A 13,830-nucleotide genomic window follows, 5' to 3' on the forward strand; every position below is an offset into this window, starting at 1 on the left:
CTTGAGCCTTGGATTTCAGTCAGCTTCAGAGGTCGACAATAGGTGATTTCCTCCTCATCATCAGTCTCTTCTTCATGCCTCTTGGTTTTTGCCTTTGCTTTTTTCGGTACTGCTCCATGCCCGGCACCTGGGTCTTCTGCTGCCCCCCCCTGTGCTTCTCCTTCTTTTCGTTCTAGACGCATGGACACCCGTTTCCATTTCTTGCCTTCCACAGGGGCAACTGATATTGCTACTGATGCCTCCTGTGACTGATCAGAATTAACTTGGGCTTGAATCTCAGATCGGAAACTCTCTCTCTCCAGAATAGTATGATACAAAGCACGGTATGCATAAGCCAAACCCCACATAAGGTTTACCTCCTTAGATCTCTGACCCAAATACTCACTTAATTTCTTAGGGTCCCTTAGGTGTTCAAGAGTGAAATCCCATGACACTGCGGGTCCCCATGCTTCTAAGACTTTTCCTAAACCTTTCCATATTCCCTGCCAGTCATCATTCTCTGGTTCTGGAGGAGACTTCCGCATAGAACGAATGCATAGGAACATATATGCATGCATCGATAGTGATAACATGGATGCAAGTATGAACCCTATCTCAGTTATTGAAAGGCGTGTGGAAATCTGAGAGTACAACCTAAATAAAAAGGGTTTATTTAGCCTGTACAATGAATTAAACATGGTGGTGTTTGTAAAATTGCCTGTTCCATCTGGGATGCAAGTATTTGTAAAATTGCCTGTTCCATCTGGGATGCAAGTGTTTGTAAGATTCACAATTCCATCTGGGGTGTAGATGCCAAAATTCTGACCATACCACATCTCATAAAAGTACCAGGCAGGTGTCTCCATCAGTATCCACCTTATTAGGTTATATACCTGCACAATTCCACAACACCAAATTATGGTGTTAATAGTTGACCAATACTTTAAGAAGATCATAATTGCTTTCAATCCCTTAAACAGAGCAACTGGGATGAAGAGTGGATTCATAGCTGGCAGGCTCTGTAAAAGTCAGAGCTAGCTAGCTTTGCTCTAAGGGAGAAAGAAATCCCTTTCTTTTCTACACAAAAGTTAGAAAGCAATGCTGAGAATGTGCAGCAGCCCTTAATGTTGACAATTTGTCTGGTATTTCAAGGTCACGTTCTCCGTGAGCAGCTACGGAAAGATAGCGCTCCCAACACTCCCGTAACGAAGCTCTTTAAGAGCAAAGAGAGAGTCGTTCTAAAAGCTAAAAAGCTCTATGCCCGCATTCTCCACCAAAAATCTGTCACGGGTTACTTAGATTTACCTATGCCCGTGACAGGGGAAGCCACCCCACGGCCCCCCCCGGGGCCCGGAAAGGAGGGGGAAAAGGGGAGTGGGATAAAACAGCGACAATCTAAGGAGGAAAAAATTATTTTACTAAATACGATATCGAAATACAAGATAACACAATATAATATAATTGAGGCTAACAAATCGAACGAAACAGAGAGAGAGAGAGTCTCCGAAAACCGAGAGGCCTACTGTGAACTCTAAGCTGGAACGCTTCCCACTCTCCGAGAATTTCGAGAGAAGAAGGAGGGCACTCCAGCCTGGGAATGAGATTATACAGCGTCCTGGTCCCGTGACTTATCATTAACCCTGTTGTTCTCTGGAATATGTAGTCTTCTTCTGTGGACTGCACATTCAACAGAAGTATCCATACTTGACATGATGTTATGATGTGGAATACTGATAGCAAAATTACAAAATTACAAAATCCATGACAGGGCTGCAGCTGTCTGGCCTGAATAGCGGTTCACAAGCCATGCACAGAGCAAGCTGCACGGAAAGAACTACCGACTAGAGCAGTGCCATTGAGAACTTTATGTATCATTTAAAAACCAAAAATGCTGATGTACGGTGAGGCTGGTGACCCAGAAATCAGTGTGAACTTTCTATCTCTGACCTTTCTGAGTTAAAAATAGTCCTCCAGAGTTCTAGGCAAAAATTTCCTTATGCTGCATTCTGGGTAGTTGTCACGGTTTAAACAAAAATCTACCTGTGTCCGTGACAGGGGGGCCACAGGCAAGCGAGGTGCTAGAAGGAGCTGAACCTCTGTCCCAACTACTTCACAAGCAGCCCAAACCCCCTCGTACATGGCTAATATCTCCTTCTCAGTTGGAGTGTAGCACTCCTCAGACCCTTTATATGCTCGACTCCAAAGTCCCAGGGGTTGGCCTTGGGTTTCTCCTAAAGCTCTTTGCCACAAACTCCAAGTGGGACCATTCTCTCCAGCAGCAGTGTAGAGGATGTTCTTCACATCCTGTCCTGTCTGTACTGGCCCCAAGGCCACGGCACGGGCTATCTCTTGTTTTCTCTGCTCAAAAGCCTGCTGCTGCTCAGGACCCCATGAGAAATTATTCTTCTTCCGTGTTACGTGATAGTGGGGGCTCACTATGTGGCTGTAGTTTGGGACATGCATTCTCCAAAAGCCCACTACTCCCAGAAAAGATTGGGTCTCTGTCTTGTTGGTGGGCGGAGACATAGCAGTGATTTTTTCAATCACATCTGCTGGGATGTGTCGATGCCCATCTTGACATTTTACACCTAAGAACTGGATTTCCTGGGCAGACCCCTTCACCTTGCTGCGCTTAATGGCAAAACCATCTTGCAAAAGAATTTGGATTATCTGTTTTCTTTTCTGGAAAACCTCTGCTGCTGTATGGCCCCACACGACAATATCATCAATATACTGCAAGTGTTCGGGAGCATTACCATGTTCCAAGACAGCTTGGATCAACCCATGGCAAATTGTTGGGCTGTGCTTCTACCCTTGAGCTGAACGGTTCCAGGTATACTGAACAGCTCTACAGGAAAAAGCAAACTGTGGCCTTCATTTTGCAGCCAATGGGATGGAAAAGAAGGCATTAGCAATGTCAATGGTGGCATACCACCTAGTTTCTTTTGATTCCAGTTCATACTGGAGTTCTAGCATGTCTGATACAGCAGAACTCAATGGAGGTGTGATTTCATTTAGGCCACGGTAATCCACCGTCAACCTCCATTCTTCACTGGCTTTATGCACTGGCCATATGGGGCTGTTAAAAGGCGAGTGAGTTTTGCTAATCGCTCCCTGATTTTCTAATTGGCGAATTAGCTTGTGAATGGGGAGCAATGAGTCCCTGTTGGTGCGGTACTGCCGTCTGTGAACCACTCTGGTGGCAATTGGTACCTCTTGGTCCTTTACCTGGAGCAACCCCACAGCAGAAGGATCATCTGACAGATCAGGTAAAGCTGACAGCAGATAAACACCATTTGTGTTAACAGCAGCTATCCCAAAGGCCCATTGATACCCCTTGGGATCCTTAAAATATCCCATCCTAAGGTAATCGATACTCAAAACACTTGGAGCCTCTGGACCAGTCACAATAGGGTGTTTTTGCCAGTTTTTAACAGTGAGGCTTATTTCGGCCTCCAACATAGTCAATTCTTGGGAACCCCCAGTCACTCCATGGATATATATTGGTTGTGTCCCTTGGTGACTTGAGGGCATTAGGGTGCATTGTGCACCAGTGTCCACCAAGGCTTTATATTTCTGTGGTTGAGATGTGCCAGGCCACTTAATCCACACAGTCCAGTATACTCTATTGTCCCTTTCCCCTCCTGGCTGAGGGCCGGGCCCCTCTATTGTTTACCTCGGTGGCTTGCAGCAACTGGAACTCTCCCCTTCTTGGAAGAGTTCACCTTGGTAGTTGTTTCACCTTGTAATTCTTCCACTCATGCCTGAAGTGCAGAAGTGGATGAATTACACCACTTCTTCATGTCCTCCCCATGACTACAGAGGAAAAGCAACAAGGCAAGACGTGTAGTCTCATTGTTGATTCGAGGTGACTTACCATTGTCATCTGCTTGAATACGAGGACGTCTCTTTTTAATGGTTGAGATTTTCGATGATACAGGTCGAGAGGAACTCATGTTGTTTAGCTTTCTCAATAGGCGATCGTGGAAATCCTGGTTTCCATCATCTTGTACCACCGTGGATTCATCTACATCAGGCACATTAGCCAATTTGTCAATAATATCATTTTGTGTTCCCTCCATTTTCTTTAATCTTTCCACAATTTTGACAATGGCTGAAGTATACAGATTAACTTCTGTAGCACTTATAAATAATTCAAGTTCCTGAAGTCTGCCAATTAGTTCATTCACAAAGGGTTTCCTTTCCTTTTTGCCATATACTAATGCAAGTGCACTGGCATGCTTTTCTGGAGCTGCCTTTGTAAAGTCACGCCACATTCGTCGTGGAACGCGGACTGCTTCAGGATCATGTAATTGGTTTGGATCGTTACGATTGAACTGGGGGCTGTATAGCATTTCCACCAGAGCACTTTCTCTCAAAGATTGGATACCTTTCTCTATATCAGTCCATTTCTTTCTCTCAGGCTCCAAGTCCCATTTAAAGGGGAATCTATCTCTTACTGCTATCAACATCCGCTTCCAGAGGGTGTAGGACCGATTTTGGCATGTGCCAATACCTCTGTCCACACGCGAGTCCCTGGAAATGCTACCCAGTTGGCGAGCTTCACTGCCATCAAGCCATGCACTGTTGGCACCATTGTCCCAGCAGTGAAGTAACCAAGTGACCATATTTTCTTTTGGCTGACATGTGAAATCCTTTCTTAGATCGCGAATTTCACTCAGTTTAAAAGATTGATCAATAATGTTCGTAATACTTTGCTCACCTTTTGCTCTATCAAGCGTCCCAGGTGTTGATGGTGGCAACTGTGTTGATGAGGCTGCCCCATCTATAAGTTTGGACTCGAGAAATTCTCGTAAAGAAAATCTAGCTTTTGGCTCCTCTTCAGACTCTGACCCCGACCCTTGTGTTATTTCCTCCAGGTAACCCTCCTTCTTTTTCCTCTCTCCTAACTTCCTCTGCTCCTCTAAATTCTTCTGCTCCTCTAACATCTTCTTATTCCCCTCAGACATCCTCTGCTCCTCCAGCTTCATCTGCTCCTGAAACTTCTTCTGCTCCTCTAACATCTTCTTATACTGCTCTAACATCCTCTGCTCCTCTAACTTCTTCTGGTCCTCTGACTCTCCCTGCTCTCCTGAGTCCCCCTGCTCTCCTGAGTCCCCTTGCTCTCCTGAGTCCTGCTCTCCTAACTCCCTCCGCTCTTCTAACTCCTTCTGCATTTTCTCTAACTGAGTTGAAACTTGTTTTGTCTTTCGCCCTCTTACAGGGGCAACCAACATTGTATCTGGTGTCCCCGGTGGCTAGTCAAATTGGACTACATGCGCCCCCAGTGGCTGGCCAAATTGGACTACATGTGCCCCCAATGGCTGGTCAAATTGGACTACATGTGACCCTGGTAGTTGGTTAAATACATTCAGCTCACCCCGGAGGGCACATAGCTGGTCTCGGAGAGCATTCCGCTCGAACTGGACAGCACCCAACTCAGTCTGGAGGCTGTCGTAGTTGGACTGAAGAGTGTTGTACCCAAACCAGAGGACGTTATGCTCGGACTGGAGAGTGTCGAGTTTGGATTGGATACTCTCATTCTCGGCCCTGAGACTCTCTCTCTCAACCTCAAAATCTTCCCTCTCAGGAATGGTATTGAATAAGGCCTGATAAGCATTAGCTAGGCCCCAAGTCATTTGTGCCTCCTTAGATCTGCCTGAGCCACAAGATTCCTGTCTCAAATATGCAGTCAAACTCTCAGGATTCTTTAAGTGTTCAGGAGTAAAGCTCCATGACACTAAAGATGTCTGTCCTCTAAAAGTCTCTCCAAAGTTTCTCCACACTCCCTGCCACTCAGTATTCTCTGAGTCTAAGGAAGACTTCCTCCTGATGTTATAAATCCAGATACCGAGTGAGATCACTACAATAACAAACAGCAAATTCAGGGAGATTAATATGATTGACAGTGTGGTCCACTGGGACAATTGGTCAGTCGAAGACTGCTTAAAAGATGCAAAGAAAAAAGGAAAAGCACGCTCAAAAACCACCATATCCGTACTATTGGTTGCATTAGTTGCATTAGTTGCTCCCTCTGCAGCTGCATGCAAATACCAAATAAGCGTTGCTAACCATGCTTTCAATCTATTATACATTCCTATAATTTCATAGGAAAAATAGGCTAGCTTAAACATGGTCCAATATGTTTGGAGCATCGTAAAAGAGGAACTAATGAAATGCAGTACCTTATAAAGCACACTTAGTAGAGGGAACTTTTTTTTTTTTTTCAATAGAGAGGGAAAAAAAGTAAAAAAAAAAAAAACAAAGCTCAGCAGTGTTTATAAAATAAACCGGAGTATTGGCAGTCTGCCTGGACTTTCAAGGTCAAGCTCACAATCGCAAACCTAAGATAGCTCCTTAACAGGAAAAAAAAACTTGTAGCTCTGTTAAAAGCTAAAAGAGCAACAGAAGAAAACACAGAAAAACAGCAACTCAATTTACCCGCATTCTCCACCAAAATCTGTCACGGTTTGAACGAAAAGTCCACCTGCGTCCGTGACAGGGGCCGTGGGCCCCGCAGGGGCCCTAGGCCGAAAGGAAAAAGTTAATTAGGAAAAGAAAACTGCGGCAACGATCTAAGGAGGCACACTTATTTACTAAATACTATATTGAAATACCGGATAACACAATATAATACAATATAATTGAAAATTGAAAATTGAGCTAACGAATCAAGCAAAATAGGAGAGAGAATGAGTCCCGTAACCGAGAGGCCTACTGTGAAATCTAGGCGAACGGCTGAAGGCTCCCACACACTCCCCTGAACGCCAGAACTCGAAAGACGTCAGTCTGTTCTGCGACTGAGTTAATATAGAGTCCAGGTCCCGTGACCCATCGTGTTGTTCTCTGGGAGATGTAGTCTTCTTCTGTAAGTTGCAGATTCAGTAAAATTATTCATGTTTTATATGATGTTATGATGTGGAATACTGATAGCAAAATTACAAAATTATTAAACCATGACACCCTGGTATTTTTCTTTTTCTTTTCTTAAATATTTTCCTTTTTTTTTCCTTAAATATTTTCCTTTTTACTATTTAAATGTTATGGGCACATCTTATAGAAACACAAGGCTGTTTACAAAGAAGTGCATGCTGTGTTGCTGTATGATGAGCAAGATACACCTATTCTTCATCTAGCAGGAATAGTTGCTGAGCCTTAAGAACAGTTTCAGAAAGCTTTGGGAATTTGGGCGTTTTCCTTGTTTCTGCAACACAAAATGAAAATTTACGCTGTATACAAAGAAAAGGGGAGTCCAAACTTTTACGTTAAATTTGAAGGAGATCAATCTGGGGTAATATTTAAAAAAACAAAAAAAAAAAAGGGGGGGGGGGGAGTGTGGTCATCAAATAGTGATGGTGAGTAATAGTGAGGTGGGATTTGAAGCTGAAATTAAAAACTTCTTGTATGGCTGTCTTCATCGTGGCTATCCAGACTATCTGTAGAAATAACAGCTATTATGTAGTCAGCTATTCACCAGTTTTAACTGATTATAAATTACGTTTCAGGGTGGAGAACATAGCATAGTGCCTGACACCTGTGTTGATCCTGAGGGCATTCTTGATTCTGTGCATTATGATGTCATGGATATTAAAGAGCAAGCTGAGGCAGCACATAGTTCCATTGTATCCCTGGGGGACCCGAAGGAAGATACTGGCTGGTTTGAAAAGCAGCTGGAGAAAACTAACTTTGAACTGATGGAGACCAATGAAGAGCTAACAGAGAAAAACACCAAACTACTTAAAACTGAAGAAGAGCTGATGCAGAAGAACAAAGGTGAGTTATGCGATGTGAAAGGTAGAAGACAGAAATAGTTCATTAATCTAAAAGAGAAATAACCAGTTTGAGTAGGAATTAGAGGAGATGTTCTACCTTTGGAACCATAGCCTGTAGATAAGTGATAGTTTGTTCCTTGTGTATATTCAGGTTCAGCAATTCCACGGTTTTTGGTTATTTCTTTTCTTTTTTTCCCCCTCTCCTTTAAACTGCAACTAGCAGCTTTACGCTTTCGTAAGTATGGGGTTAAATGTCTATATCTTGATTTTTACTTTTATATTGTAATCTCTACTCTTGTTTATGTCTTGTTGATGCAATGTTTTCGTTCCAAGAAATATAGAAAACTTTTGAATCACTCCCAATAAGTGAAGACCACATGCAAATTAATTAATCTGTTCAAAAGCTACCTAAACATTAGAATATCTGGAAAAATTGATTACTTAATAAACTATCTATTGGCTACTTATGTAATACAACCTTTTCTGTGTGTTACAGACTTTGAAATGCAGGTGATTAAATTGGATGAGTCTGATGAGCAACTTAAAGAAGCAACTGAGGTAACTTTATCAAGAAGATGTTGTGTAAAATTGTTTTAATACCAACTTGTGGTAGCTTAAAATGCTATGAATGGTCAGGATATCTCCACGTTCTATGCAGTCCATAAAACTTTATCCTGACTAATGTACTGCGAGCTACTGAATATGTGAAGACTAGCTTGATTAAGTATGTGTGCATACCACTTCTGGTGGTTTTTGTTCATTTTTTGATGTTTGGTAGCCTGAAGTAGCTCTGAAAACATTTATAGTTAATTCTGTCACTCAGATCTCTAACCTTGTAAGCTTAGCAACTTGACCCTTCTTAGTCTTTGACTGTCTGCATCACTGCAACTTAGTATTTCCATGGTATTAAAGCTGACTGTGATGAGTAGTCATGTCCTCACCTATTACTTCTTCCAAGAACAAGGCTCCAACTCTATCTGTGAGATTGTGTGGCCTGAACACTTCTGAGGCTTTTCTTTTCATAAGCTACTAAAGATGAATAATCAGTCCTTGGCAGTGCCAGCATGGCTTAACAATCGTCATCTTGTAAGTAAGGAAGCTTCACTTGTGGTCAAGGACACAATCTAAAATATGCGTGACAGAGCTGACTAAGCTTTAAGGTTGGATTATATCTGTCACGATGAAAGTGATTTTAGCAGCTTAGCAGAAGTGTGATGTGATGAACTTGTATGAGAGCTGACCGTTTGCTCTTTGACCATGTTTGTAATTTTTTTGACTTCTTGGAAACAGGAAATTCTTTGATAAACTGGTAAACTCTTGATTGTGTGCAAGTCTTTTACTTTGTAACCTGCTAGGCTCTTGCTTTCTCTTGTATACTCTACCAAGTATTGCACTTGTCATTATCTGAAGGTGTACTTGTTCTGTCTGCTATTGAGATTTGTAACTGATGTCTATAGAGTCACCGGGTAAATATTTTAGCTGTATGGCTTTGTGTAAATATTTGCCTACAGAAGATTACTGAGACTTAAGTGCTCCTTTTGTTAAGCTTCAATGTAACTGATCTTATATCAATACAGGAAAAGACTACCTACCATTTAACTACCATTAAAGCAGAACCGGCAGAAGAGAACACTAATAAAGGAACTGAAAGCAGCCAATTTTCAGTGCTTTCAGTTAAAGCACTGAAACAAGAGAAAACTGAGTTGGAAGTGGGAAGAAAGCACAGTACTGACGAGGATAAGCCTACTGTGGAAGAGCCACCTCCAAAGAAAGGTACAGTTTCTTCCATTCTTGAACAGGGTGTCTTCCAAAACAATAAATTGCTTCCTATTCCGGATAGGAAGCAAAAGGCTGTGAAGCGCGTACCTTATGGTATAAGGAGAAAAGCCACTGTGTTAAACTGTAAATAGAAGTAACTGTTATGTAAATATCCCTTTTTCAGAAGGTCCTATGCTGTTCATTTTTGAATGCTTAAGAATAAAAGTTTTTTGCACTATTTTTTTCCTTTTTGCTGCTTTTTCCTCATCTGTTGATGCACTTGCAGATTTGGTAATAGTTTTAAAGCAGTTTCTTTAGGATTTTTTCAACTGCTGTTGCTGATCTTCTGAGTAGCATCAGCTGTTCAAGTGCTTTTTTTTTGTTTGTTTGTTTTGTTTTTCCTGAAGCAACTATCAAAATTGTTGACGACCTGCTAATTGCTCGCTCATGGGCAATATTTGAGCAAAATGGTTTGGATAAGCTCTGATGCATTTAACTTCACTTCTGGGCACAGCTGAGCATCAGTGTTCCTAGAATTACGGAAGGCATATACAATGTAGAAGGGAAAATCTAAAACTTAGCTGTAGTCCCTTCCTTTCTTGTATTCCTCTTGCAAAATATGTGCAAGGGAGAAAGTCAAGGCCTTCTTTGGATGAGATGCTGTTCTTGGATGATTTGTCCTTGCTGCCTTTATTTGGCATAAATATTGAATCCTAATGTGACCACTGAATGGCATCACATATAAGCATCTTACCAGAGACTGAGGGAGGGATGTGGACTCCTCCATACTCCAAATAGTAGTGGGTTTGTTCTAATCATATGACCAAAGCTCTCATTTAAAAATTAATGACAGCAATGCTCCACATAGGAATTAAAATGGGTAGCTGATAGTCACAATGTCAGCATGAAGTTTTCTGTTAAGAAGTACTGAGTATTCAATCATGTTAAAATTTTCTTCTATTTGTGAGTATTAATAGCATCCAATTTCAAAAACTGCTTAATATATATTCTTTAGCTATGTTAAATATACACAGTAGAACAATGAGCACAGGTATGTTGTGCTGGTTCTTTTGTAGAATTAGTTATATAAGTAGCACGAGCAAAAGTGTTTTAGGAGATGCTAGGTTATCTCAGCTTAAAGTTCAGGGTATTTACACCATTCTCTGAGCTTTTAGGTCTTGTTTCCTATGCTCTGTAATAATGCTTTTTCCCTACTTCCTGTGTAAGGAGCTTCTAGAGTGAACATTACACATCTTCTCCCTAGTCTTATTTATCTTGCTTTAGTGCTTGCTTGTTGTTTTCAGCATAAAGTGTTTAGATTACTTATAAATCATATTCCCCTCACTAGTGTTGCTGGGAGCAGCAGTCAAAACCCAAAACCTGGTTTGGGGTGGAATATGCCACTGCTGTTTCTTCAGTATGACTTTTAAATCAGTTGAGGGCTGTATATAAAACTCCTTAGATGAGTTAAGAGGCTGTTTCCATGCAGTACATGTGAATCTGTATGTAATGCAGGCTGCACGTGGGCGCTATAAAATTCTGCATTTCTGTAGTTGTAGTAATAAAAGGACTGTACAAGAATCACCATGGAATATATTGTTGTGGTGACACAATCCCTAGTAAGTCTTGACTTATATTTATTTTTCTAATACTTAAAGTATGCATATTATGGAATGGACATAACTGGATTCTAAAGCAATGATGAAATACAGCAGAAGTCGCTTTTGATAGAAAGAAAATGCATGTGATTTTAGCTAATTGCTCACCAGTTAAAGAAAAAAACAGCCCCAAGCTAATGGAATATTTATGGAAACTTGAATCTGCAAATTTGTACAACTTTATGCGTGAACTTTATATGCAAAAGAGTAAGTGTGGACAGAAGTAGGAATCCTCATATTTTGTTTAGAGATCAACTGAATAAGAGAGACAGATATCAACACTTAAGTGATCAACTTGTCCAGGGTTTTATCTTTCTTTTGAAAGTAAGAGGACTGTGAGTTGGAATGAAATTTCTTAGAGAACTGTTTATCTACCATTTAGATGTAGATGGAGTGATTCCTGGCTGCCTTATAGGGATTGCTGAAGCACGGAAGATAGAAAGAATATAGCTGTGAATTATCTATCTCGTTCCCATGTTTCTTAGATCTAATAAGATTTTCTACTGGTGTGGAGTGGAAGGTTTGAGTAGTGCCATGGTAAAAGTGTTCTTCCAGACTGAAAACCTTTTGCTGTTAATTCTGTATAGAAATCTGAGGCACCTGATTACGTGTTCAGAGGACTTGAATTCCTTCACTAGTATCAAATACTATGTGATGTGAGGGTATGGCTTGCATATTACGACAGTTTTTCACTTAGAAGTTGCTACTTGGTGTTGTGAACTGCTATGTAATAATGATTTTAATCAATCTGAGCTACATTCCTTTTCCCTTTTTTTTGTTTGTTTGTTTGTTTGTTTTACAGTAGTTGTAAATGAGAGAAAGAAAAAGAACACTGTAGAGCAAAAGAAAATTGAACACATGAAACAAAAGTGCTCCACGTACCGAAAGGAAGTACTAGCACTGAGGGAAAGAACTGAAATCTTGGAACATCATTTAACTGTGCTTGAAGAACAATGCAGAAGAGAAAAAAATAAAAAAGAAGATTTCAGTAAGCAGGTAACAAGCCTGCGTTTTGAGCTTTCTTTTTCTGAAGAAACAGCTGATGTCCTCCGTGAACAAATTCTGCAGGGTCAAGCTGACTATCGGGAAATTGCTTCTGAACTGGATGAACAGAAATCTATAAATATGACACTAGAAGACAAAAATGCCCAACTAACTAACAACATAGAAGTTGCCAAAGAATATATAATTGATAAAGTGTCACAAGTAAAAGAAATGCGGACCAAATTAGATGAATTATACAAATGTCACTTAGAGTTTCACGCCATCGGTACTGACTTTGTCAGTGTAAAGGATTCCTCAGACTCTGAAAAAGATGAGACAGGGACATCTCAAATTAGTTCTGCATGCATTCAGTCACAGACTTCTTCCATCTCAGATCTTGTGCAGGACCTCTCCTTTAACTATAGTCTTGAAAGGATTTGGGAAGTATGCAGAAGTATTGTTGATGTTTCCTCACAAAAAAGTCAGCACATCAAAGCACTGCTTCAAGACAATGAAAACCTAAAGGCGGGACTGAATAATGCTGAAAATCATAATCGTCAACTTGTAATGAAGCTATGTGAGATTACAACTCACACTAGTCAGGAAGATGATCTTGTGAATCAGTTACATGAGCAAATAGAAAAGAAAACTCAGGACTTTGAAGAAAAGACTGCAGAAGATCAGAGAGTGATTGCACAATATCAGGAGGAAGTTGCCAACTGTGAGGTAAAAATAAGAGAGCTTGAATATCGCCTGGAGGCCTCCAAGACAATGGAAGACAATGTGTCAAAACTCAATGAATTACTTAAAGAAAAAGAATCTATTATTGTTAATCTGGAGACAGTTACAGCAACTCTGCAGGAGAAGTCTGCAAATGCAGACAAAAATTTTGAAGAGTTAAGTAGCAAAGAAGCAAATCTGATTCAAGAAGTTATGCAGCTGAAAAACAGCTTGGAGCAGATGAAACACTCTCTTCGGGAAAAGGAAAAGAGTGAAATGGAGAAAGTGCAACGTATAGAATCGTAAGTAACCACTGAGTTAACTTAGAGCCCTTTGAGAATGAACTAGAGTTAAAAATAGTTAATGGGAACATCCCTTCGACTTAATGCATCTGCATGCTTATCAATAGCCAACCTACTACTTTAGGATGCTTTGGTATGCTACTTGAGTTCCAAGGGAAAACAGGAGTGTGCAAGGAAATAAAGAATAATATGGGGATTTCTGGTGGTTTTGTTGTCCATCCCTCAGAATAGCATCTGAATAATTTATTGCTTCAGCATCTGATTATGAGAAGCAAGCTGAAATTCAAAAGTAATTGTTTAAATCTTGTCACTGGTCTAGATAGATTTAAGAGTCTATTTACAAATAGAAACCAACAGGCAGGGCATGGATTAAGCTGTAATTGCTGTTTCCATGAGATGTGTAACAGTAATGTTCTTTGTCTCTTTATTTTTAACATAAGGCTAGAAAATATTCTTTCTGAGAGTTCTGCCCTTGTACTGAATTTGAAAAAAGATTTGCAGAGGAAAGAAGAAGAGTATGCAGATCTAAAAGACAAACATTCTGATGCCTAGAAACAAATTCAGCAACTACAAAGCGAGGTTTGTAGTCAACTGAGCTATTTTTTTCTGTAAGATTATGCTTGGCTTTCTGCTGTTAAAACTTCTCAAACTTTTACT

The 13,830-nt window shown here is 40.6% G+C and overlaps 1 protein-coding gene across 1 annotated transcript; it reads left to right on the forward strand.

Moving 5' to 3' along the window:
• The first annotated feature begins 9,346 nt into the window (after nt 1–9,346).
• LOC146756446 (kinesin-like protein KIF20B) lies at nt 9,347–13,746 on the forward strand. The gene is made up of 3 exons (XM_085524472.1): nt 9,347–9,524; nt 11,970–13,173; nt 13,614–13,746. Exons 2-3 carry the CDS (start codon nt 12,026–12,028, stop codon nt 13,723–13,725), a joined length of 1,260 nt encoding a protein of 419 aa, XP_085380598.1. The 5' UTR covers nt 9,347–9,524; nt 11,970–12,025; the 3' UTR covers nt 13,726–13,746.
• Nucleotides 13,747–13,830: the final 84 nt, after the last annotated feature.

Source organism: Coturnix japonica, chromosome 27 (genome assembly GCF_054131305.1).
Source record: "Coturnix japonica strain WE chromosome 27, WE-NBRP24, whole genome shotgun sequence".
NCBI classification, from domain to species: domain Eukaryota; kingdom Metazoa; phylum Chordata; class Aves; order Galliformes; family Phasianidae; genus Coturnix; species Coturnix japonica.